Below are 25924 nucleotides of genomic sequence, written 5' to 3'. Positions count from 1 at the left end.
CCTCTCTGGAGCTTCCCAACATCTGGAAGCCATTCCCTGCACCATTCCCATGAAGGGACCTCCGACCCCTTGAGCTCCTCCTCTGGCCTAAACAAAAGCTGCCCTCACTGCTGAGCTGGGGAATTTTGCCTGCTTTCCCCTCTCTCCATCCACAAACCATTTCTCAACATGTCACCGGGACAGCATCTGCCTGGGAGGCTCTGGAGCATCCTCTGTCCCCTGTCCCTCCATGGACACACTCAGATTCCAGCCTCTGCCTGGAGAGCCCCAGAGCATCCTCTGTCCCTCTGTCCCATCTCCCTCTCATGTTCAGACACCAACAATGAGGAAAACTGCAAAAAAACCCTAAATCCCAGCATAAGAAAAACCACAACATGGGGAAAAACTGCTGTAGGCTCCTCTAGGAGCAAGGCCCATGGCAAATGTTTGTGGTTACTACACGTTGATTTTCTCTAGGAGCTCCCTAGGATTTCCTCCCTAGGAGCTTTTGTTCTGGGTCTTGCTCTGGTTACAGCAGTGAGAACAGCTTGACTTTGCTGCTTCTTACCCTGGAATCCTCTGTGAGCTGTGGGGGTGAGGGGGATTTGGGGTAGGGCAAGCACAGAACTGCTGTGCAGCTCAGAAAAGGGAAGGGTATTGATGGGGATGGGTTTGGCCCTGGGGCAAAGGGGGGCCTCACTGCACACCTCACTGGATGCCACGTGAGGTGAGACAATTCACTGCACCAAAACCCAGGTGCCAGCAGAAAAGCAGAGTTAAAATGTAGATAAGCCTGTCCTGTGCTCTAGAGCCCTACAGGAACCCGACCCAAGTGCTGCCCTGATGGGTTTGTTTTCATCCAGTCCCCCATATCCCAGAGGGGCTGAGGCTGGAAAGGACCTCTGGAAGTCACTTGATCCAGCCCCAGCTTAAGCAGGGTCACGTAGAGCTCCAGGTGGCTTCTGAGTTCAGCTACTCAGGGGAAAAAGACAATAAGCACATGAGACAGAGATTAAACCAGAGGGGACAGTGTCAGATCTGTGGCACCAGGGAGAAACGTGGTTTTAGGACGGCCAATCTCCCAAGGGAAGCCAACTTCCAAGGGCATCCCAAGGCCAACCCTGCAGCCATGAAGGGTTTAGAAGAACACCTGCCTGTGGAGCCAAAGGCACATTGGTGTGAAAGACAAGCTCCTGCCTGCCTTTGAACTAGGGGCAGCCAATTCTCCATAAAAGCACCAGGAAGCACAGTGGAAACAGCTCCACCGTGGAAGCAGAGGGACAGGATCCACCTGCCTCCCTCGGGATCGGGCTGGCTCCATCCCAAAGGTGCTCAGCAGAACCAGCTCCAGCAGTTTGTAGAGTACCTGGGGCAGGTGTCCAAGGTGGGACGAGTCAAGGGGTTAGGAATTATCTTTCACCCTCAACAGGGCAGTTCTGGGGCTGGACTCTCCTATCACCCCCATCCCTACAGGGTCCATGCAGCAACAATTACATCAAGGCTGGGAACAGACATTTCCAAACAAGCCTCCTTCTATTTGCATTCGAAACATTTATTTTGGGAAATACATATTAAACACTATTATTTATACAAAAATGGACTAAATTTTCGTAATGCTTATAACCCCCAAAAGGCCATTTTAATAGATCTGGATGAAGGGTTCTTTTATTGTATTATTTTCTTTTTTTTTTTTTTTTTCCTTCCAAAAAAAAAAAAAAAAAGTCAGGTTACAAAGGAGAAAGCGGCATGACTTGCTTGGCCCAGCTTGAGATACCAACTAGAGGAAAAAAAAAGTTTAAGATGGCATTTGCAGAAGTGCCTCACACAAGAGGTTTTTCTCCCCTTTCAGTCTTTTTTTAACACTTGAAATACATATATTTTTTTCAGTTAATTCATTTTTGCTTTTGCTAAAATATAGCAAGTCAGCAAGTAGAGAGTTGCTGTTCCCCAACAGCTCCGTGGGGCTGTCGTGGAGGGGGGATATGAGTGAAGGGGAGAAGGGATTCTCACAATGCACCCCCCTGCCCACACCCCTTTGGCTGCTGGGGGGGACCCCTGGGGAGCCCCTGAAAACCTGGGCATCCCCAGCAAGGGGAGAGCAACCTCCTCCCTCCTCCTGGTCACCTGTGCTGAGCCAGGCTGTCCCCCGTGGGCTCTGCAGGTGCCTTCCAGTGCTAGAGGATGGGACACGCTGCCACTTCAGTGTGTGCCCCCAAAAATGGGTGATTTGCAAAAGTTTTTTTTTCCCTTAGAGAGGATTGAGAGACTGGTAGACACCAGAAAGGCAAGGGGAGCTGGGGAGAGGAGCAGGACTGCAGAGCTTTGCTCCAGAACCCCCTGCTCCTGTGTCACAGTGCTACCTAATGCTTGCAGGGTCTGATTTACTGGAGACACACAGAAAGAGAAGGGTCTGGGGGCAGAGCAGGGGGAGCAGCACCCACAAACACCCCCCAGCCCACCCCCACAGCTGCAGGGCTCGGTCAGCACATGCAGAGACCCCCTGCACAAGGACCAGCAAAACAGGAGCATCTTCCCTGTACACACAGGGGACCCAGGAAATGAAAAGGAATTTACAGATACCCAAGAGCCTCCTCTGATGTGGGGAAAAGCCCAAGAATCACAAGGGTCAGACAGGACAACCCTCTGCCTCCCACCACTGCTTTGCAGAGACAAAGTTCCACGCTCAGCCCCCTCAGGACAAACACACTCGGAGCCTTCAGGGGACAAAGACCCACCCAACTGAGTGACAAATAAATACACAAGTGTTCCCAGGACATCAGCCACAGCTCTGGCCGAGGGAGAGGGAAGGAGAGTCTCTGTGGAGGTTCACAGCCTTCTGCAGGCTGCAAAGACAGGCAAGGCAGACCCTCCCTCCCCTCTCCCACGCTATTGCAAGGTCTCAGTCTGAAAAGGCACTTCTCCCAAAGCAGGTCGCTCTGCCTGGCCGGGGGTCGGTGACAGGCGAGGTGACACCTAAACACTCCCAGTTTATTGCATGTAGACAGGGTACAGGGGCTGGGTTGGGGGCTGGCGGGTCCCAGAGGGCTGCAGAGGGCTCGGAGGAGCGGCAGGAGACAAGGATGGCACTGGCTTGCTCTCTTCATCCCACCGTACCTTGCTTCCGAAGGCTGCATTCACCTGGAGGAACCCTCGCCTTCAGTGGACGGAGAGGAGCCTCTGCAGGGGCTGCAGGGGCTCCCAGGGCACCCCAACCCTGCTGGCCCCACAGATCTGCTGCCCTGGGTTCAGCTGTGGGGCCACAGCTGGGGGCAAGCGAGAGCACGACCTCCACAGAGGGACGGTCCCCGGGCCAGGGACGCCGCTCCGGGGGCTGAGCACAAATCTCAGGGCACAAAGCAGGGGCAGAGCGGCCACCCCGCTCCACGTCTGGTTATTTGGTCAGTTTACATGGCAGGGGGTCAGGGAGCAGGGCAAGAGGGACAGTGGCAGAGGATTTATATAAAAATAAAGGGGGAAGAGGGGAGAAATAGCGAGCGTGAGCGAGGGAGGTCCTGGCTGCGGCGAGGGACGGTTACATTTCGTTGGCCACCAGCTCCTTGTCAGCCACGCCGTTGGACAGAGAGCTCTGGCCCTCGTTCAGCCTCTTCACCCTGTAGGCTTCAAAGTGGATGTTGCTGGTAATATCCTTGATGTTCTGCATGTGTGTCCTGCAGGGAAAGGAGTTGGAGCGATCACACCAGCCCAGCCTCTGCTCCCCAACCCTCGTCACCCCAAACACCCTCCAGTCCCAATGTCCCTCCTGCCTTGCAGGTTAATGGGGCCTTTAGGGCACAGGAGGGAAGTAAAGGCAATAATTGGCAGCATTATTGGGCAGCAGGAGCTGAAGCCTTCACTTGTGCCTGGGGACACAGGACCTGTGGCTGCAGAACACCCACTCAGGGAGATCCCCACCCTGCCAGTCCTGGGGTGAGGTTTTGTAGCCCCACACAACTCTGCCAGCAACAGATCACGTGTCCAGAGTTTACTTTGCAGCCAAACTGGGGAGGAGCCCAATGCCCGCTCTCTAGCAAGCCCAGGGGGCTCAGCCTCCCTCTCCCCCACAGCAGGGACACTTCTTTCAAGAGGGACCAGCCATCACCCAGACCCACAAGGAAACCCCAGTGAAGAGTGATGTCTTTCAACTGGGGGTGAGATCTGGCACTGGTGAGGCACCACTAAGGCCAAAAGCTGCTTGTAGACGAGCTGGAGCCACACTGCCAGTAATCCTGGAGTATGTCCTGACCCCTCCACTGCTCCTCTCCCCCCTAAACTCAGCCCCAAAGAGTGGGGCCACCCTTGCAGAGGGGCTGCAGAGTGGCAGCAGGCCAGGAGGGAAGGCAGGGTTGGAGAGATGGAGCAGCAGAGCAAAGCAGCAGCTGCTTCAAGCTGTGCTGGGCTGTCCCCTTTCCCTGGATGCCACCTGGTGACCAAAGGCTCTGGGGACAGGGCACTGACCTGATGAGGAGGTCCCGCAGGTAGGCGAACTCACAGTGTGTTGTGTTCTCCACTGGCAAGAGAGACAGAAAGCCATCAGTGAGCCCCCATGGCCACCACCTGGGGCAAGCAGCACCTGGGGGCTTCCCCAGCGTGTGGAGGGCTCACATGGGCTCTGACACCCCGGGGTACAAGTGCAGGACTCAGGAGTCCTCTTTGCTGCTGTAAAGCTGGCACCAGGTCCCTGCCCCAGCTCAGCCCTGGTGAGGTCTGACTGAGCATCCACAGCCCCTTCCCAGTGTCCCACCAACGAGGGAGCTCCCAGCAGCAGCCCAGCACAACCCCCAGAACTCCAAACAAGACAGGGGAAGGGCTGTGGTGAGTGTGCAGTGAGCACCAGGCGTGTCTCCACAGAAGTTTCATCTGTAGCTCAGCCATGAGCATCCTGCAGTATCCCAGGCATGCTGCTGAGGGCTGCCAGGGCTGTGCAAGGACATGAACTCCTGCTGTCAAAGGCCTCTGCTGCCAGAGGGGCGAGTGCTTGCAATAGGGAAAAATCAATGGGGTGCTGCTCCACCACAATCAGTCTGACAGCTGCTATTTTACCTCGAATTTTACTCAGCTTAGAGGAAGAACTCCTCTTTAATTTTTTTTTCCTACCCAAACAATCCTGTACATAGAATAGTAGAATCCTTTGTGTTGGAGAAGACCTCTAAGATCATTGAGCCCAACCATTAAACATCATGCAGGAATGGCAAAACACAAACAACACTGCTGTGCAAAGGCTGCCTGTGGCCATGGCTGTGTCCTGGGGGGTCTCCCTGTGCTGAAGGCAGATGCCTTTACAAGTAGAAGGTGAGGGTTTAATGAATCCCATTGAACTCAGACTGTTCAGGGACACAGCACGAGAGGGCAGCAGAGCTTCAAAAGACACTGATTTTCCTGGCAGCTTTGTTAAACCATCCCTCAACACAGGATTCCTATTAAAAAGACTCGTAAATGAGAGGAACCTGTGAAGTGAAGGGGAGGAAGATGAGAGAGGTGGCACTGGAGATGAGCCAGCTGGCTGCCAGAAACCATCAACAGGGAAATGTGTAGATGTGCTGGAGCCAGGAGCTTTCATCTAGCCTTTAAACCATGATTGTAAAACGGGGGAGAAAAAAGGGAGATGCCGATGGGAAATGGAAGAGGGAAGAGATCCCACAAGGCACGAACCAAAGGCATGTTGGGGGGTACAGATCCCAGGGGAACGTTCCAACAGGGGCTTGAGACATGGGGATGTCACTGGTGTGCCCTCAAATCCTGCCATCAGGCAATTAAATGTGCAAGAAGAGCAAGGCAGGCCACGAGGCCCCCAGAAATGTCCCCTCCAGAACTCAGCAGCCCCCCAAGACACACAAAGGCCCAGGAACCCAGCACAGGAGCATTGGCCAAGGTGTTTCCAGTCCTCAAACATCAGGAAAATTATCTTTTTTTTGGAGGGGCAGGGAAGCACCACATCCAGGTCAAATTCTACTGCTGGTCTTGGACTTTATTGCCCTCTGCCAGGGCAGGGAGGTGGGCTCAGGTGGGGAGGCAAGGATGAGGTACCTTCAATGGTGCCCCACTTGGTCTTCCTCCCAAGGATTCTTCTTCCATTCACCTGGTACTCCTGGTCACTGCCCACCACTGCAAATGGGATCATTTCCTGTGGAAAGAGAAAAACAAGGGTTTGATTTCTTCTGAGAACTGGTCAGGAAACCAAACCAGTGAGCAAAGTCCTACATCCTCCTGTTTCCAGGGGGGTTTCATGGGATGATCTGGTTTGCCCCTGATGTTCCTGAGCAGTGCTGCCTTCCAGGGCCCACAGCCAGCCCAGGACTGGGTACCAGCATCTCCTGCACATGTGCCCAGCCTAAAACCAGCCCAAACCCAGCCTACTCCAGTCCCTCACTGGCAGGCACCAGGTACAGCTGGAGCAAAGGGATCCCAAAGCTTCCCTGGGAATTGCCCCCAGCATCTGGCAACCTGTGGCCAACTCATTCCCTGATCCAAGTTGGTGTCTTTGAACTTCAGAGTCCCTAAAAGACATTTTTCTTCCTTGAATTTGTCCAATCCACTTTACTGTGCCAAAAAAAAAATGCTGGCTGATTCCTGCAGCATGGAATTGCCAGCTGCAGGCAGCCTACAGGTGAAATTCCATCCCAGTGCTGGGAAGGCTGCTGCCCTAGCCAGGGATGGGCAGGCCCCTCTGTTCCCTGAGCCTGAGGCAGGGGAAGGGGCCGTGGACCCTCTGCTGAGGGCACCTGGCAGAGTGGAGATGGGGAAGGAATATGGAAAGGCTTCCCAAGGAGCCTTTCCCATCCTCTTTCCACCCCTGCCCTGAGCTCTGGCAGGGTCCCTGCTGCAGGGCAAACCCCATGGACAGGGCACAGCAGCTTTGGGAGGAAAACAGAGGCCTTTTGGAAGGGAACCCCCAGGACATGCCCAGCCCCTGGAGCTGCAGGGTCTGTCCAGCCACAGCTCCTGCACTGACCCGGAATTTCTCGTTCACCAGCCGATCTTCAGAGTCCTCATCAAACTCCTTCTGGGGGTACACGTCGATCCCGTTGGCCAGGAGATCAGCCATTATCTAGGAGGGAAGAGCACAGGGACAGGTGAAGGACAGGCAGGCACAGGAGATGCACTCCCACCACAGCAGCTGCTGCCAAAAGCGTCTCTGAGTGATGCCCACCAGTCACAGCAGCAGCATCCTCCCTCTCCATCCTAAACTCAGCCCGCCTGGGGGACAGAGACCTGTGCCACACATACCCACCAAGAGCTTGCCCTGGAACCTCTGCAAGGTCCTGGTGCCAAGACACAGCTCAGACAGAGAGTGAGATGAAGTTACATGAGCTGGATGTTTTCTGGGGATTGGAAAATACAACAAGACAACCCAAGCTGCCCAAGTGAAGGGGAACACAGCTGCCAGGCTTGTAACACAAAGGTGAAAAGCTGCTCTCTGGTGTTTGTTTACACTCCTTGGAAAAGGAGCGGGATCTGGGGGGACAAGGACACGGCTTGGAAGGGCAGACTTTAAGGACTTTGCCTCTGTGCAAGGCCAAGAGATGCTGAAAATCTGATTCCTGGGTGAAGACTCAGCTCAGAGGGAGCTTTGAAGGATCAGCCTTCTCCTACAATGCTGCAAACCCCAACCCAGGCTGGCAGCAGCTCCCACCACTTCCAATGGCAACAACTGCACACCAGTCCTACAGTGCAGGCTGACAAAGCAGTGAATCCAGCCCAGGACATGTCCCCAGCTGGGCCTCCCACCCCTCACCAAACCCCACACTGAGTTTAGGGGAACAACCCAACAAAGCCAACTCCAGGGAGCACATTCCACTCCCTCAACACAGCACTGGCACCAACCTGCAGCCAGGCTGGTGCTTCACATCCCCTGCCCACCACATCCAAACCCAAAACTTATCATCTTTCTGAACCAGCTACACCCCAGATGCAGACAGGGCTCTGCTTTTGGAAGCACACATGCAGGCACACTGGAATGAATGAGTGGAAAAGATCCCAGCCTGTGCCCAGTTGGCCTGATTTCCTGCCCTCTCATCTGCTGGGAGCAGACACACCATGTGGCTACGTGTTCTCCCTCCATCTGAAAGGATTTGGGAGGTCTGGTTATAATCAGGAAGCAATCAGAGATAGGGTGAGCTCGTCCTGTGCTGAGCCAGTGCAGAGCAGCAGAGCCAGGCACTGTCCCCATGGTCTTCCATGGTACCAGCAGCCAAGGGTGCCCAGGTGACATCTGAGGTCCCAGACTGACTTTGTAGCACCAGAGCCATCCAGTCACCTGCAGACACAGGGATGGGAGCACTGGTAACCTCTGAGTAGAGCCAGCAGCCTGCAGAAGCCACCACAGAGAGCAGATGTGGCACCATGGACTCACCCCTCCGTGTCCCCTCACCAGCTCCCTGCAGAGCTCTGTGCAAACAGCCTGACAAGCCAAGGGAGCCCAGCCTGGGTCACCCCTCAGCTCCATTCCCAGCCAGCCTCCAGCCAAGGAAATTGCTTGGAGAGTTTGGATCAGCCCCCAAAACCAGACTGGGCATTTCAGTGCTGATGCTGCTCGTTAAGAACTGGGAAGGAGGGGCTCCCACACTGGTGTGGGAAGGAGCAGCTCACCCTCTCCTGCAACGGGGCATGGAACCACCCCTGGCTAAGCTGTCTATAACCAAAGGAGTGGCCCCTAAAACTACCCTTTTGGCAAGACTCTCTTTCCCTTTACTTCTCCCAGGTCAGACTCATGGATCAAGGAGCTGGGTGGTTTTTACTTCTGCAGGGAATGCTGAGGCCATCACGCCTGCAGCCACATCCACCACCCACACAAACGGATTTACAGTCCCTTACCAAACCCCCAAACGGGCCACCTCCACCTCTCAGAGCACAGCCCATGCCTTGCTGTGGATTCAGACAGCCCCTCCTCAGCTCCCAACCACGGGAATTTCATACCTTGCTTCCCTCTTAAACCTCACCCAGCTGAGCTCAGCAAACCACACGTTTTTGACTGGTTCCTGTATCAGTTCATGATGCTGCAGAGGGAGGCTTTTCCAGCCCCTACATGCATCAACCTCCCAGAATAACAGAAACCAGCCTGAAAATAACAACAACAACAACAACGAAGGAGGCAGGGGAAGCAGGCCTGGAGCTTCAAACTTATCCTGCACTGACAAAGATCCAAGAGAAACACAAGAAGTGCTTGGAGAGCAGGCCTACCCTGCGGCCACGCGGGATCGCTCCGAGCTGCAGCCGGAGGAATGCACTGGGCTCCCGGCCAGGCCCTGCCTGCACAGCCCTGCCAGCAGAGCCACGAGGGGGACAGGGGCAGCAGGGGATGGGCTAGCACAGATGGGAGCCCGGGGAAGGGGCAGCAGCCCCTTACCCGTTGTTTGAAGTAGTCCCTCTCCTCCAGCGTTAGCGTGTCGGCTTTGGCGATCACCGGGACAATGTTGACCACTTTGCTCAGGCGCTTCATGAACTCGATGTCCAACGGCCGGAGCCTGGAAAACAGCAGGAGAAAGGAGATTTGAAAACAGCAGGGAAAAGGGAATTTGCACTCCTGGAAAACAGCAGGAAAAAGGGGATTTGAAAACAGCAGGAAAAAGGGGATTTGCACTCTGAGGCTGCTGCAATCCCCTGGCAGGGAGGGGCATTTGAAGAGCAGACAGAGAGGGAATCGCTTCCTTTCAGATAGGACAAGTAAAGACATTTTCTTAAAAGCACAACAGCAAAGAGAGGGATTGACAACACTTTAAACATTTCCCTTTCAAAGCTGCCGCTATCTCTGTGAACCCTCCCAAAGCCCTGTGAAGTGGCAGAGGGCTTTTATCTCTGCGGGGCCACCAAGGACTGCAGGAACTTGCCCAGAGCTACTGGCGTCCTTGGTGGAGCTGGGATGAGAGCAGGACGATGCTGGCTGCAGGGCCAGCCTGCTGCCATGCACAAATCAAAACCTGCTCCAGCTCTAGCCAAGCTGTCACCAGCCATCCAGGGACAGCACAGCGTGGAAATGGCCACAGCTGACTGTCCCTGCTCACATTCCCCCCTGTGTTGAGCACCAGTTGCTTGGAACAGTTTAATGAGAGTATTTCTGCATATCCCATTTAATATCTGCTTCATCATTTGCTCCCAGAGTATTTGGAAGCACCTGTTACACTGGTGGTACAAAAGTGATAAAATGTAAATCAATATTTATGCAAAATATTTATGTTGTTCAAAGTGATATAGATACTTTACCCAGAAAACTTCATGCTGAAGTTTTATCATATGTCTGCACAGGATTTTGATTTAGAGAGCCTTTAAGTTCTCCATCAATGTCACACAACAATCTGTGATTCATATTCGTCTCTAGATTTCTTTCAAAGGATCATACAAAAAGGTTGTAAGAAAGGGTTTACTTTAAGTAAACCCTAAAGTCTGTGGTTATGTACAAGCTGGGAGTGCCTCTCACATTCATCAGCTGGGATTAAAAAAAGCTCTGGACATCCTCCAGGGGCTCACAGAGAACAGAAGAGATGCTGCTGGTTCCAGAGGGCAAGAATGTCAGAAAATCTCTACAACAAAAGTCTCAGCAGAGGAAAACTGCAGGGATTGCATAACCCCAGTGATCAGCACCTCGGGAAATCCCTCCCTGCTGACAGCACTGACACAGCTCCACTTCCACACTGCTCCACGCCCAAGGCCTGCAGACAGAGATGAAGGCACCTGGCCATCATCCCCCCACTGCTCCTCAGTCCTTCCTGAAGGTGTTTTAACTGCTGGGGGTCCCAAACCAGGAGAAAACCCTCTTTGGGACTCCTCCAGGTGCTGCAGGTCCCCCTCGGTGGCTCAGAAGGTGAGGGGGAGGGACAAGCAGCACAGCTGAGTAGGTGTTGCCTTGAAAAGAAAACCTGGAGGCCCCCAGGGTCCAGGATCACCTTTGGGCAGGAGGTGTTTGAAATGAGCCCTCACTGAAGGGCCAGGAGATCACCCACTGCCAACACTCTCAAGCCAAACCCCACCAAGGTCTCCTCGGGCCCTACAAAGGGCTCAGAGACCTCTGCAGACCCGGGCACAGGAGTGCAAAGGGGAAGGGACTGATCCTGCCCCTCAGCAGCCACCAGGCAGTGTCCCCACCCCACGGGGACACCTCTGCATGGCTCCAGTGCTGAGGGAGGGACATTCAGCCCCAGAGAGACCCACTCAGCTCCAGCTGACCTGAAAACAGCAGCTCAAGGGTGCCCCAGAGCAGCCAGCACTGCTGACCCAGCTGAACCCTCCCCTGGTCATCCCCTCTCCCAGGGATGGAGCTGGACTGTGCCAGGTGGATCCTGTCCCCACACACCAACAACACACACAGCCCCGAGCACGTCATTAGCACAGGGACAAACGAGGTCCTAACACAAACACAGGGTCACAGATCACCCTGGGCCCCAGGAAAGAGAGATTTTGGCTATTAAAGGGAAAAAAGAATAGAAAAAACCACAAGGAACCCCCCATGGACACATCTAAGCTGACTTGCTGCTGGCAAACATTGTTTCGAGCTCTGCATAATGTATTTCCCAGACCTCCAAGGAAGTAATGCAGTAATGCTCCTTTCCCAGCAGAATTCTTTCCCCTCCTCTCTCTTTGCTATTTTCCAAACAATTTTTCTCCTCTAAAAGCTTCTTCCCTACTGAGCCTGTGTTCCTGTCTCTTTCATCAGCTTTTCCTTTAAAGACCAGGATGCATAGGGAGCCAATGCAGATGAATGCACAATCAGGCAGACATTAGAGTTTCAGCTCAATCTACATGTTAAAAGCTGAGTTCCATCCCTCAGATCCCTCACTCATCCCGAGGATGCCGAGGATGCCACAGTGAGCCAGGAGAGGAGGCAGAGCCAGGGCCTGCCCACACCCCTGCTGTGTCCACAGCATCCCCCAGGCACAGTGACTGTGTCCCATCTGCACCCAGGCACCTCTGACACAACTTTCTGCTCCCACAGGCTCCTGCAAGTGCCTCATCCCCGGAGGTCACCTCCCTGCACCACCCTGAGACTTCCCAGCAGATCAAACTGTATGTTTTTAGGGTTTTCTGCAGGTTTCTAGATATTCTGTCAACTCCTGCTAGGTAGGTAGCTCCCCCAAAACCTTAATTATGTAAAAGGAAGTGAACCTTTTCACTAAGAACAATGTCTGCCTGTAGCTACACATCACATTCATGTGAAGACACCATGGATTAAGGTGGTGACAAGTGCTATTTGCTCCAAGCACATCGCAGAAGAGAAAGGAAGGCTCAATAAAAACACCTGATCTATTTTCCTCCCCTTCTCCAAATGGTCCCTGATATTATTAACTTACAACATAAATATTTTGGGCTTTGCTGGGAGGGGTGGAGGAGCTCAAAGGGGAGTGGATGGGCTGGAGCAGGAGGTGCAGCATGGGCTCAGAACACTCCAGGTGCTGATTGTTCCCTCATCCCCTCCTGCCCTGGCCTTGGGGGCGGCTGTGCAGCTGGGCACACCTTGCCAGGGCTGGGCACACATTGTGGTGCCCAGGACACACATTATTTCTGCCACTGTGCACAGACAGGATCTAAGCACAGGCTCCTGGTTCCTGCTGGTTCCCCTGAAATGCTGCTACAGGAATCAAAATCCACAGTGAGCTGTGAAGTTATTTCCTTTTGGTCGTGCCCCAGACCAAACTAACAGCAGGAATTTGAGCTGTGTGTTAAGCAAACACCAGTGAGGACCCAGCTGCTGCCCAACCCCATCACCTGCTCCAGGGAGCTGCTGGGCACCTAGAGGGGGCAGCCAGAGGGCAAAGAGAGAGTAGGTGGCAGTTCCTGAGCCACCAGCCCTGGTAGAGGCAGGAGAGGTGCTGATGAGGCCAGGGAGAGTTCCAGAGCCATTCTTGAGCTGAACAGAGCTTTGCAGGGGTCAGAGCAGGGATATTTATTGGGTGGCAGAGCCCAGCCTGCGCAGCTGCAGCTGGAAGCCCCTGCCAGCACCATCCTCAGCCTTCACAGGCACAGTTACATGGGAGTGTTACAGGCTGTGTGTGAACTGGATGGGCTGCAAAGCCTGTCCTGAACTCCCTTGTGAACTCCCTCATGCAGCAGAAACTTCTCTGCTGATTAACCCTGGAGCTGCCTGGATGGGAGGGCCAGACTGAAACTGAGCCAAGCAATCCTCTGCTCCAGCCTCCAGATCTCTGCCCCAGCTTTGCTTTCTTTTTTTCCCCACTCCATTTCCCTAGGAAAAAGCAAGCTCTCACCCCAGGCTTAACCCAGCAGCCTGCAGCATGCACAGGGAGCCCTGTGCCATGCCCACCCACCCACATCACCAGCAGCATCTCCCCAGGCAACACAAACACTCCCTGCAGGCACACCCCAGGAGGGCAGCACCAAGCACCTGGGATGGCGAGTGCAGCACGTGGATGGCACCATGGGGGCGTGCTGGGGTTCTCTGAAGCTGGGTGACAACGTGCCCAGTGCAGGTCCCTACAGCTCTACCAGCCACTGCCATCCTCCCAGTCACCTCTGGAGAACACAGAGGCACCACAGCAAGGACCTCAATGCCCTTCTCATACCCTGCTGCAAGGGACCATGGACCTGCAGCCTCAGCCAGGGCACAAACCTGCAGCCAGCTGCGTGTGACAACCCTAGGACAAGGCTGCCCCACAGGATCCTCTGCTACAGCACTGTCACAGCAGCTCCCCCCTGAAGGAGAGGTGCCCACGTCACCCTTTGCTGGGGAAAGCCTGTCCACCATGACGGAAAACATCATTTGGACTTCACAAGAGGGCAGAAAGGAACTCCAACGCCTGCTTGAGCTCTCAGAGAAGCAAAATTTCCCATCAACTTACCCCTCTCAGTGGGGTTTGCCCCTCAGGTGGCAGGAGGGGATGGGTGAGCCAGTGACAGGGGGGACAGCCCCAGCCAGGCTCTCAGCCTGCAGGGAAAAAGGATCAGTGCAGGGCTCAGCAACAACAGCCCCCAGCTGCCGGGCTCGCTCGGATATTGGAAACACATGTTCACTGGAGAGAAGGAAAAAAGGCAGCTGAAAATCCACACAATTGCTGCTGGCCGGCGGGTGAGAGAAACCAGAGCGCGGCTGGAGAGGCTCCGCCGGGGGACATGGAACAGGGCTCCACATCCCTGCCTGCACTGCCAGGCACCCAGCACGCCCAGCCCTCTGAGCATCTGATGTGTTCTTTAAAGAGTTAAACAGCCAGAGGGGTGAGGAAAAGCTGGAGCACAGCTAAAGCTGCAAGTCAGACCTGCCGAGGCAGGGGCTGCAGATCTGGGCTGAGATTGGTGGGAGCAACATGTTAGACTGGCCTAAAAATGTCATTTCCCTTTGAAACCTTCTCTGTTTTATTGTATTCAACCATAAATGTTTCATCAGCCCCTCTGCTCCTGATCAGTTACACAAGACGGGCATTACTGGCCCATGCAGTCATTTTATTCCACTGAAGGATGCATTTTTGGTCTACCCACTGACAGAAGCAAAACAAAGTATTTTCTATTGGAATAAATCTCCACATGGGGAAGTGGAAAAGGCTGACATTAATACAGTGCTGGAGGCTTAAGTTTACTTTTGAAAACAGACCCAAAAACATCCCCAGTGCAGACAGAGCCAGAAGTGGAAGGAATTGACACAAATCAAAAGGAAACTTAGGTCTCATTTTCTGTTGTGATACTTTAAGTCACATTTTTCAAGACATTTTAAGTGCCCCAGATTTTCAGGGTGGGCTGTGTGCCTAGGAGGAAAAAAAAAAAAAAAAACAGAAAAGGAAAAAAAAATAGAGTGAGATCTGGGCCTTCTGATGTTGTCATTTGAGAAGTGCCAGAGCCAGGAGAACTCTGGGCTGAATAAACAGCATCCCACTTGCAGACTAGTCAAACAACCTACAATATACCCTTACAGGGTGAGGGTGCTTGCTGCCTTGGAAGCACATGGAAAACTGGCTCTTCCCCTTACAATGTCAGGGACAAAGAAAAAAAAAAAAGAATGTTCTGCTTGCAAAAGTAGCCTCTCCATCCAATTTGAGACCTGTGTCCATCCTTGGTCCAGCAAGCCAGGTGACCATAGCAAATGCAGCAGCTCCCAGGAGCTTAGAGAGGATTTCATGGCCCTTCAGAAGAGGAAACACCACATTTCTCTGGGGTACTGTTAGCACAGCAGCTCTGCTGTTTTATTGCAAGGCCTCCAGGTGATACAGCCGTGAGGATGGCTTCAAGCTGTCCTCGAGCTCCTCAAGCCCCAAAAACCATGGGAGGATCCCGGGCAGAAGTGCCCTGAGGGCTGAGCTGCTGGGCCATGGAGAGGGAAGGCCGAGGGGAGCAGGGACAGCGGGGTACGTACGAGTGGCCTGTGGCTGGGATGAAATAAATACAGCAGTGCACCCGCGTGTCGGGGATCTGCTTCTTCCTGTTTATGTTGATCTCCTCCTGCAGGTACTTCTCGTACTGGTCGTTGATGAACTTCATGATGGGCTGCCAGCTGCAGAGAGAGGGCAACACAGGATGGTGTGAGGGACCTGGACCACCCTGACCTTCTGCATGAAGCAGAGCCTGCAGAGCTCGGGATGCTCAGCATCTCCTAAATCACAAACCCCAGGTGTTCGCTGCTTAGCAGCTCCATGCACTGCTGCAGGAGGGGATTTACTGGCTGCTTTAGACAAGCAAGTGGCTAAAAATGCTCCCTTCTCTCCTCCTGGACCCAGCACAGTGCTGGGACCATGCCCTGGCTCCTTGCAGGGTGTCACAGCACAGGAGCATGAGCAGAATCAAAGCCCACAAGCCCAGGCCAGCTGGTGATGGGGACAAGGTCCGTGCCATGAGCCAGCCCTGCCCAGCCCAGGGGCCATCCCCAGAGCCAGACACTGTGCCAGGGATCCTGGGCAGAGCTCAGCCTCCAGAGCCACATGAGCAGGGTCTGGGGACTGGCCCTGCTGGCACACAGCTGCTCCCAGCCACAAACAAAGCTTGTCTCATGCCTGGAACAGCAGGATGTTTGTGGCTCTTACGGGGAGCATGGCACTGCTCTGCCACCACAACAACCTCCTTCCTGCTGCTAGCAGAGCAGGGGGGCACAGAGCCAGGCTCCAGCCCTGGGCATGGGGTCAGGGTGTGCTGGGGCTCTCCTGCCCTCCCCCTGCACCCAGGGCAGAGGGGCAGCTCACCAGTTCTCGTTGTTGATGTGGTCCCCAAAGCCCGGCGTGTCGATGACTGTCAGCTTCATGCGAACCCCCTTCTCCTCAATCTCTGGAAGAGAGGAAAGCTGGGGTGTGATGGGTGCTCTGGCCAAGCCCACCCTCCCAAAATCAGCTGCAGGGCTGGAGCTTGCTCCCAGGGGAGAAATGCACCTTCACAGCTCCTCAGAGGCACAAATCAGCCCTCCAAAGGGATCCAGCCCCATATCCACCCTGAAATGCCACCCCCACAGCCACCTCACTGGTCCCTTCCAACACAATTAACTCAATGCTGATGAATAAATAAAAACCAGATGTTTTCTCAGCCCTGCAAGCATCTCTGGATGCTAAAAGCCTACTCAGAGAGATAAGAGTGGAGGTTTATGGAGGTCCAAAACTCTGTGAGTCCCCAGAGACACAAGGCAGAGCAGGACCTAAAGCCAAAGCAGCAGGTGGGACCTGCAGAGCCTCACCGTGAGTGATGGATTTGATTTCAATGGTCTTGGGGATCCTCTCCTCAGCAGCTGGCTGTACAGATTTCCGGCTGATCTTGGATTTGAAGAGGGTGTTGATTAACGTGGATTTCCCCAAGCCACTCTGACCTGGAAGAGAGCAGGATAACCCAGAGTCAGCACTCCCTGTTCTGTCAGGGGGAGGGGATGGGGCTGCTGACAGGCTCAGCCTTCACTGGATCTGGCAGAGGGATGGAGGGAGGGACAAGGAGCAGCTGCTCCCCTGCAGCTCCCCCGAGCCAAGGAGCTCCAGTCCAGCCCAGCCAGGAGGATGCTGCAGGTAGCAAAGCCCCTCCCTGGCTCCAAAGCAGCAAATCAAAAGCTGGTGCCCTGCATCCAGGCAAAACCCCAGCAACCCCAAGGACAGGCAGACAGTGCTGGGGATGTTTGAAAGGCTGTGGTGATGCTCAGCAGGGCACGGGGACCAGGGAACCCCAGGAAAAAAGCATCCCAAATGTGCCTTTACTCTCCTGCAGTCTGCTCTATCCAGTTCCACAGGGAAGGCTTTGGAGCAGCTTGGCAAGCCTTTATCTGGACAGGACTAACAGCAGCAACAATCCTCCAAACCTCAGGCCTGCTGCATCTGCTGCTGCTTCCCTAACAAACTTGCTGCTGCAATCGGCCCAGCTGGCTCCACAGACACAGGTCCACGCCAGGAGCTTCTCTGAATCCCACAAACAACAGCCCAAGAAGCACATGAGATTCCACAACTTTAGAAAAAACAGCTTTTAGAAAAGCATTTTCATGCTTCATATCCCAGAGCTGATGCTGATCTATGTGGAAAGGACACCAGCAGCTCCTGACTCTCCAGGAACAGCTGTCCCATGAGCTTGGAGAACAATTTTTCCAGAGTACAGAAAACAGAATTAACTCCTCAAAACCCAGGGAGCAGAAAAATATTAACTACTGAAAACCCAGGACCCCCTGCAAACACTGCAGAGATCCTGCACACACCATGGGGACCCAATGGCCCCTTTCTGTCAAGACACATTATAGGCAACTGTCATGGCATTGCCACCAGCATGTCCCTTGTCCCACAGTGTGTCCCTAAGCAGAGTCAGCAAGGGTTTCACCCACATCCTTCAGGGTCCTGGCCCATTCAGGCTGCCAAAGCCAAAGGTAGGACCAACCAGCATCACCTCCTGGCATCACCCCAGTCCTTGATCAAACAGCAACTTTAGAGCTGAGTTTGCAACATCACCAATGGCTGCAATCCAGCACAGGAAAACTCTCTTTGAATGTCACCGTGGGGCTGTAAGAAACACAAGGACCAGGCTGGGGGGAAGTGTTCCTTCCCAGTCCTCTGCTGCCTAAACACACAGGGCCAAGCACTAACAGGCCTGGAGCTGGGCATGCAGAGCCGAAACAGAGCTCTCAGTGCATCACTGCTCACCATTAAATGGAGCACCTGCGGAGAGGGGAAGGCTGTGTGACACACTGGGGACAGGTGAAATCAGGGTGACACACTGGGGACAGGTGAAATCAGGGTGACACACTGGGGACAGGTGAAATCAGGGTGACACACTGGGGACAGGTGAAATCAGGGTGACACACTGGGGACAGGTGAAATCAGGGTGACACACTGCTGTGGGTCTCTTTGTGTCTGTCCAAGCTGCTGCAGCTGCACTGCCTGGAAAGGGACCAGAGGTGAGAGCCACCAGCAGCCAGGATGTGATGTCCCACTGCACCACAGCTACAGGCTGACCTTGCTGAGCCACATTGGGGTGCAGCTGGGCACCCTAAGGCTGTGACACAGGCAGCTGAGCACAGGGCAGAGCCCCCTTCCAGCAGCCCTGGTTTGCAGCCCACTGCCTTTCCCACAGCTGAAATCCAGTGGGAAAATCACAGCTGAGCTTGGCCACCTCTGCTCTCCTTCCAGCTGCTTTGCACAGAAAACTGAATGCAAAAGTTGTGCTTTGGGGTTGGGATTTTTAAAAGTTTAGACATTCCTCTTCATCTCTGCAACTTTAGAGGACAAGGGACTAAGCTGACCACAGCCTGCAGCCCCCTCTCAGCTCTGGCTGGGATTGTGAAACCCTTTTGAATGGGGACCTTGCTACAGAGGGGAAAGGGTTTTCACAAAGCCCCATTACAGGGACACAGTGAGGAGTGACCAGCGTGGCACGTGGCAGTGATGCTCAGTCACCTCCCTCCTGTAAGACAGAGATTGGAACAATTCCAACTCAAGGACTCGCAGCTTAGGCTGGATGGGAGTAATGGAGCTACACCCATCCCTAGGGAGGCACAGCAGGATGAGGGCTGGCTGCTGCCCCTTCCCCGAGGTGCTGCTCCTCCTGCATCTTCTGGGAGGGCCAGAGCTCGACTTGTTTATGCTGCCCTGGATTCCCAGCCTGTAAAGAGCCAGCCCAGCTCCTGCCAAGGGCAGAACAATGTTTTCCAGGCGCCGCAGCACGGGCCTCCCTACCACACACAGTGCTGCCAAGGCAGAGCTGTTCCTGAACATCCCTCCCCATCTGCACAGCACACTGCTGAGGTGCTGAGGCAGCACAGCCTGCTCCTGGAGGGATGGGAGCCTTCTCCTGGAGGGATGGGAGCCCCCTCCAGCAGGGAAATGGGAGCTCAGCACAGGTAATCTCTCTTTCAGGCTCCCAGGACCAGTGCAGTGATTCCTCTGTTTGCAGCAAAGAACTGGATTTGTTAAAACACCTCCCAAGAACTGGTTCTGGTTTTTTGGAAGCTTTCTCCATGGCCTCAGGTCAAATGTAGTGTTCTTTTGAGGGTCTGTGCCTTTTAACACAGGAAGTCTACAATTCTCAGCATCCAGGGCTCTAACAGCTCTGCACTGACCAGCCTTGCTGTGATCACCCAACCCAGGGAACCTTCCCCGTAGAGGGAATGGAAGTATCAGAATGGGAAAGGCTGAGCATCCACAGAGCTTGCTGGAAAGCTCCAGCACACTGAAATCTTTAACAGAATTAGCAAAAACTCTGGATCAGACCCTTCCACAACCCCAGGCAGACCTGCAGGATGCCCTGTGGGATATCCCACAGGCACCACACCTGTAGCCTTACACAGCTCCTCCCAGGAGGATAAGGGATGGTGAGGCCCCATCACCACACCACTGGTCACTGCCTGGATTTACTCCCCTCATCCCCCTGCAGCTCCCCTGGCAGACACAGGCAGGGAGAGCTGCTACCTGACCAGCCCGGCCCCAAGGAGCACAGCCCAGCTCACACAAGGGATCCACAGCATCAGGTCAGACATTAATAGGTGGAAAAGAGCAGAAAATCTTCATTTCTTTTCCTTTCCCCCCCTTGGCTGGTGTCCCACAGTGTCTGCCCAGCTCTCCAGCATTTTGCAGGTCAGTGGCTGTGCCATCCCTGGCTTTGGGGTCTGGGGGCTGCAGGAGCACAGATCCCCACAGCTGAAGCTGCAGCCAGAGCAGCAGTGATGCAGCCAGTGGTCATTAGCCCAGGAGTGCTAATGAGCAGGAGCTGGTGGGCAGCAGGATTTGGGCACACAACCCTCCAGCCCTCCCTCCTTGCATGTGGACACCCCCTGGGACACTCTCATCCCTGCTGTGCCACCCTGCAGGTCCCCAAAGGAGCCAAATGACAGAGCTATGCAAACCCCTCCTGCTGCTCTTTATTTCCATCAGTAAATCACTGCTTCTGGCATTAGTTCCCTGGTACTTGTAGCAGGGCTGCCTGAACACAAAAAAGACCCCACAAACAGGAATTTTACCCCAATTGTTGGAGGTATGGAGGTACCAGCAGGGATGAGGGTTCTGGAATACCAGCAGCAGTGCAGCCCCCTGAGCCCTTAAATGTGCCTGCTGACTGCTCAAACCAGGGCAGGACTCCCAGGAGAGCTGTCAAGGGAGCTCTTGTGAGCCCTGACAACCCTCAAGGTGCCTTCCTCCAGAATGTGCCTATGGATAATGCACCCCAATATGCAGGAGGATGAGGATCACATCACACAGACAGCTTTAACTCGAGCTGACCCCAGGCCAGCTCCTCAGGAGCAGGGTTTGCTGACTGCCAAGGCAGAGCCACCAGCGCTGCTCCCGAGGAGGCTCCAAAGAGGACAAACATTGTGGTGGCACAATGACAACACCCAGCTGAGCACTCTGCGGGCAGCTGGCATGGGGGGAACAACTCACCCACAACCATGATGTTGAACTCGAAGCCCTGTTTCATGGCTTTCCTCCTCAGCTGCTCCAGGATGGCGTCGATGCCCACGTAGCCGAAGTCCGCAGCCGGCTTGTCCGGCCGCGCCGGCGCCGCCTGCTTGGGGCCGGCATCCCGCGGAGCGTCCGTCATGGCGGGAGCGTGGCTGGGAACGGCCTCTGGACCTGGGGGGAAACACAGCCTGCTCAGAGGTGCTGCTCCTGATGCCTCAGGTTTTGGCTTTTATGTTTTTCACATTCTGTGCTGCTTTAGTGTGTGGGTCTGGGCTTCATATGAGGGGATGCTGAGCTCTCTGTGCAGAGCAGGGAGACAAAACAATTCCTTCTCCAGCTGGGCACCAAGGACAAATGATCCAAATCTCAGGCCCAAGAGCACAAACAATGTGGGCTGGAGAGAGAAAAACAAGCAGGATGGGACTGCATGGGCTGAACCTGGAATTGGACAATGAACTCCAAGGTGCAAATGGAGCAGAACTGATCACAGTGAGAGCCCCCGTGAGCGCTCGTGCATTTTGGGACCATTTTGGTTCATCTTGGGTGTAGCCCTGGCTGGGCTGTTGTGCCAAGGTGGATCCTTCTAATAAACACCTGTTTTACTCTTTAACTCCATCTAGCCTCTGTTCTAGGGCAGCTTTCCCAAGGCATCACTCCTGGCAAGGAATCACAGGAGCTGCCTGCTGCATCCAAAGCAGGAGTAAAGCACGTGCAGAGACTCACGGTACCAGCAGGCTGGGAAGGAAGAGGTGTGTGGGATCTTCCTCCACAATAATTACATTAAATTTGGGATTTTCTTTCTCTGTTTACTGTTTTTACTCGATCCCTGCCCACTCCACCAAAACCTGGCACAGCAAAGGGATGCTGCTGTGGGGGTGTGAGCACACCAGCTCCCCCAGCAGCTGATCTGCTGCCACAGAGCAGGACCCAGCACCCAGAAAGTCCTCAGCCCACGCCTGGGAGTGACAAAGGCTTTTACCCCACAGCCCCGTGCCCAGGCACTGCTGTTAAAGGCTGGCAGACCTACACATCCCACTCCTCCACACCACTGGAATCACAGCACTGTGCACACTGCTGGTGTGAACAGCTCAGCCACGTTCTGGGGGGGAGCTGGCTGGCTTTGCAGACACAGGGAGTCCTTGGCATCCACTGCCACGTGCCCTCCTCAAGCTCCAGCTGACGCAGATCAGAGGCTGCCGGCCCTGGCTTGTGGAAAACCCAAAATATTTGCATCAAGACGGGCTGTGCCAGACAACACCCACGCAGCCACGGAGCTTCTGTGGTCTCGCTCTCATTCTGTCCATATCTGCTCAGAAACCCAAACCCTTCAGCTTCCCTCTGAGACAGGCTGCCTGTCTCCCCGGCAAGATGCTCCAGCCCAACAAAGTTCTTCAGGAGGAGCAAATTTAAAACTACTGCCTCAGCCAACAGCTTTTAAAGAAAAAACAGGGAATTATCTACTCCCCCAGGCACCAGGCAGGAGCTGCCGGGAAGGACAAAGTGCCCCAAGTGCCCCGGGGTGACGTGGCCTTGTCCCCTGCCAGCCCCAGCTGCTCTGCATCACCCACAGCAGATTCAGCAAATATCCCAAAGGCAGAGTGAGCACAAGATCAGCACAGTCCCCTGCAAGCTCCTGGAGGCATCAGCCACATGCAGCACACTCCTCTGATGCAGGCACAGGGAGGGAGGTTTTAGGAAAACACACTTCTAAGAGCCCTCCCCACCCCAGGCTGCTGCTGCTCAGTGCCTGGGTCCCTGCAGCCACCAGCCTAAGTGAGCATTTTGTTGTTGCTCAGTGTTTTGCAATGATTATTTATTATTCTTTAATCATTTATTATTATGAATAAAAACATTATTATTTGCAAAGTCCTCACCCCTCCAGACAGCAACACAGCTTTCAGCTCATCTCACTCCACTTATTCCTGGCCTTTGATGATGTGCTGCCTGCTTTTCTCTCCCTCCCTCTCTCTGTAGGAGTGTGGCTGGGCCAAAGGGGCTCCTCCAAACACAAGCCCATCATCCCTCTTCCTCTGGCCATCTCAGACTGGACCCTGCTGGGGTCTGTGAGGTGGAACCACACTCTTCCTGCAAGCACAGCACACTTCCACATGCTTAATACAGGTCAAGCAGAAAAAAAAAAAAGAAAAAAAAAAAAAGAAAAAGAAAGAAAAACCAAGCCTAGAACTAATCCCAAAGACTTTTGGGTCACTTAGAACACTTTTTTCCAACCCTCAGTCCCAGCTGTGCAGCTGAGCATTACTCATAGAGCTTCTGGAGAGCAAACATGCTGTCCCTGAGAGACATGGGAGCATCCCACTCCTCCTGGGAATGCTGCACAGCTGGAACTGCACTGCCATGGGAGCATCCCACTCCTCCCAGGAACCCTGCACAGCTGGAACTGCATTACCACTTGGAGCAGGAACCCTGCACAGCTGGAACTGCACTGCCATGGGAGCATCCCACTCCTCCTGGGAATGCTGCACAGCTGGAATTGCACTGCCATGGTAAACAGGAACCCTGCACAGCTGGAACTGCATGGCCATGGGAGCATCCCACTCCTCCTGGGAATGCTGCACAGCTGGAATTGCACTGCCATGGTAAACAGGAACCCTGCACAGCTGGAACTGCATGGCCATGGGAGCATCCCACTCCTCCCAGGAACCCTGCACAGCTGGAACTGCACTGCCCTGGGAGCAGGAACCCTGCACAGCTGGAACTGCACTGCCATGCTACCCCTCACAAAGTCAACCAGCCCAGCATGCATGAGGCCTCACCACAAATCCCAAATTAGCCCCGTTCCAAAATGGCAAGGCCAAAAGTAGCAAAAAAAAATCCCTGCATAACATTAAAAATAACCCCAACAAAACGGCAACTAAATCATGTGGAAAATATGCTGCCACCATATGCAGCAATGGGTTATGCAATGGGTTTAACTCCTCCAGGCACCACTTGTGTGCATGGGACAGCCCCAAGGATGGGGCAGCAAACTGGGACACTGGGCAGCTAAGGTGCAGAGAAATTAAGAAATTAAATAGAGCAGAAAGCCATCATCCACTTAATAAAAGCCAGGAGCATCTCCAGCACCTCAAGAAGCAGCTGGCAGCGTGCAGCAGGGCTGACCTGTCCCTGGGCAGGAGGATGTGCAGGAAAACTGTCCCCAGCACAGGGAGCAGACACTCCTCACCAAACTGCCCTCAGGGGGAGGAGAAGGGCTCAGGGCTTGCCAGGCTCCAGCCAGACCAAAGCCATGTGAAGAGCAGCACGCCTGGCAGGGCAGCCCATGTGCTCCAGCTGGTCTGTGGGGAACTTGTGATTTAAAGCACCTGGGTCCTGACTGGGTTAAAATACAATAAAATCAGTATATTGCAGCTAGGAGTGTCTGCAGGACAGCAGGGATGCAAAGCCATCGATGCCCCAGCAGCACCAGCAAACTCCCAAGGGAAATGCCACAACTCAAACATGCAGTTTCTTTTTTTTTTTTTTTTTTTCCTAGCTTCCCAGCACTGAGATTGTCTTTTCTTAGCAAAAACTCCAGTGTCACACTTGGCTCCAAGGGGTTTGTGCCAGCAGAAGGAGGGTGTAGCCAAAGCACAGGACCACTCACTGGCACACAGGGATGCTGTGCCAGGTGGCAGGGACCACTCCCAGGATTCACTTGTCTAAAAAATAAAGATCTTAGAAATAAATTGCAGCAGAGCAGTGCCTGGGATGCGTCATAGGCACATCCTGGATTTGTGTGACTTGCTGTGCTCTGAAACCTGTGCTGTCAGAGCCAGTGTCACCAAGCTGACCCTTCTGGAGCACTGCAAGGAGGGATGGGTTAACAAACCCCATTACTGTCTGAAATCCCTGAGTGCCACTGAGTCCCTGGCAAGAACAGGACCAGACCTCACATGATTCCCCATTGTCACCTTAACCCAACTGCTGTCCCTCACACAAGGGGCCATCACTGCACTGATGGGGCAGAGAGCTCAGAGTATGCAGCTCTCTCACACTAAAGTGTTCCTGGATAAACATCAAGCACATGGGAACAAGTGCTTGTGCCATATTTAGACCTTCCCTGCCAGGAAAACCCTGTCCACGTGGGCACAGGAGATGTGGAGATGGCCAGGGCAGTGCTGCACCAAGCAGGGACAGAGCCAGAGCTCTGACTCGGGCACGGCTGACTCAGGACACAGCTGCTCCAAAGTTGATCTTGCCAAAGGCTCGGGGCTGTTGCTCTGTAATTGATGCATGTCAGACACGAGCCAAAGCCAACATCTGTGAAGCAGCAGATGAAAGCCACCCCGCGGGGAGGGAAGCCCCTGGGAGCCCCCCAGGGACCCTCCTGCTCCTTCGGCCAGCTGGACGCCGTGTGCTGTGGGATGGGCTTGGCCAGGGGCTGCTGGAGCTGCTGTGCTGGTGCCACGAGGCTGCCACAGCCCGGGACACTGTGGGCAGGGCGTGTGAGGACAGCCATGGGCCCCCCAAAACCCCGAAGCCAGGGGCTGGTAATCCTCCCTGAGGGTCTGGGACAGGGATCTGCAGCAGACTGGGCTGCACTGCAGACACACAAGGGTTAAAGCACCCTTGCAGAGGCTGAACTGGGAATGTCCCAGCCACCCCAGGTCCTGGCTAAATCCAGCAGCTCCAATGCTCTGCTGGTGATCTGGGAGAGCAGAGCTGGTTCTGGAGCAGGGTTGGTGACAGACCTGGTTCTCTGTGGCTGCACAGAGGAACCAGAGAGAGGCCAGGAGGCTGCACCTCTGCCATGGCCACCCATCAACAGATCCAAACCACCTCACACTCTAGGCATGCACACACAATCAGTGGCAAAATGGCAATGTTTGGGGAGTAAATCCAGGAAACACCCTTTGGATACCGGGAACACCAAGCACTGGCCACCTTTCAATGATGCTGCAGCCAGTTCTGCAGAGCTACAAGCACCCAGAAGAGCAGGACACTGGATAACTTGCCTTGCCTCCACACAACAGAGGATGGAAATACCATGGGCTTCCAGATTTGTGGGATGGGCTCGTGCAAACACAGAGAGCAGGTTCAGAGCAGTGAACAGTGGTGTATCAGGGTGTGAAAGCACAGCCTACCAAGCTGAGTATTCACAGATGTTTTCACAGGAGAAGTGTGAACCACCTTAACCCCCTTCAAGTTTTGGGAGCAGCTCTCTTGGAGAATCT

At 54.2% G+C, this 25924-nt stretch overlaps 1 protein-coding gene across 7 annotated transcripts in view; it reads right to left on the bottom strand.

The window, feature by feature from the left end:
- Positions 1–1510: 1510 nt before the first annotated feature.
- The window catches only part of SEPTIN9 (septin 9), a 146560-nt gene continuing 122146 nt past the window's right edge, over positions 1511–25924 (bottom strand). For all 7 annotated transcript variants that reach the window (XM_053960150.1, XM_053960154.1, XM_053960153.1 and 4 more), the window contains 9 exons: positions 20730–20921; positions 16568–16696; positions 16086–16167; positions 15266–15403; positions 9323–9440; positions 6929–7024; positions 6004–6100; positions 4435–4486; positions 1511–3647 (listed from right to left, as the gene is read on the bottom strand). In XM_053960150.1, the coding sequence (XP_053816125.1) occupies positions 3512–3647; positions 4435–4486; positions 6004–6100; positions 6929–7024; positions 9323–9440; positions 15266–15403; positions 16086–16167; positions 16568–16696; positions 20730–20921 (1040 nt within the window). In that variant the 3' untranslated portion in view covers positions 1511–3511. The remainder of the gene's footprint in view (positions 3648–4434; positions 4487–6003; positions 6101–6928; positions 7025–9322; positions 9441–15265; positions 15404–16085; positions 16168–16567; positions 16697–20729; positions 20922–25924) is intronic.

Source organism: Vidua chalybeata, chromosome 19 (genome assembly GCF_026979565.1).
Source record: "Vidua chalybeata isolate OUT-0048 chromosome 19, bVidCha1 merged haplotype, whole genome shotgun sequence".
NCBI lineage: Eukaryota > Metazoa > Chordata > Aves > Passeriformes > Viduidae > Vidua > Vidua chalybeata.
Note: the sequence above shows the minus strand (reverse complement) of the source record. Positions and strands in the feature narration are given on the sequence as shown.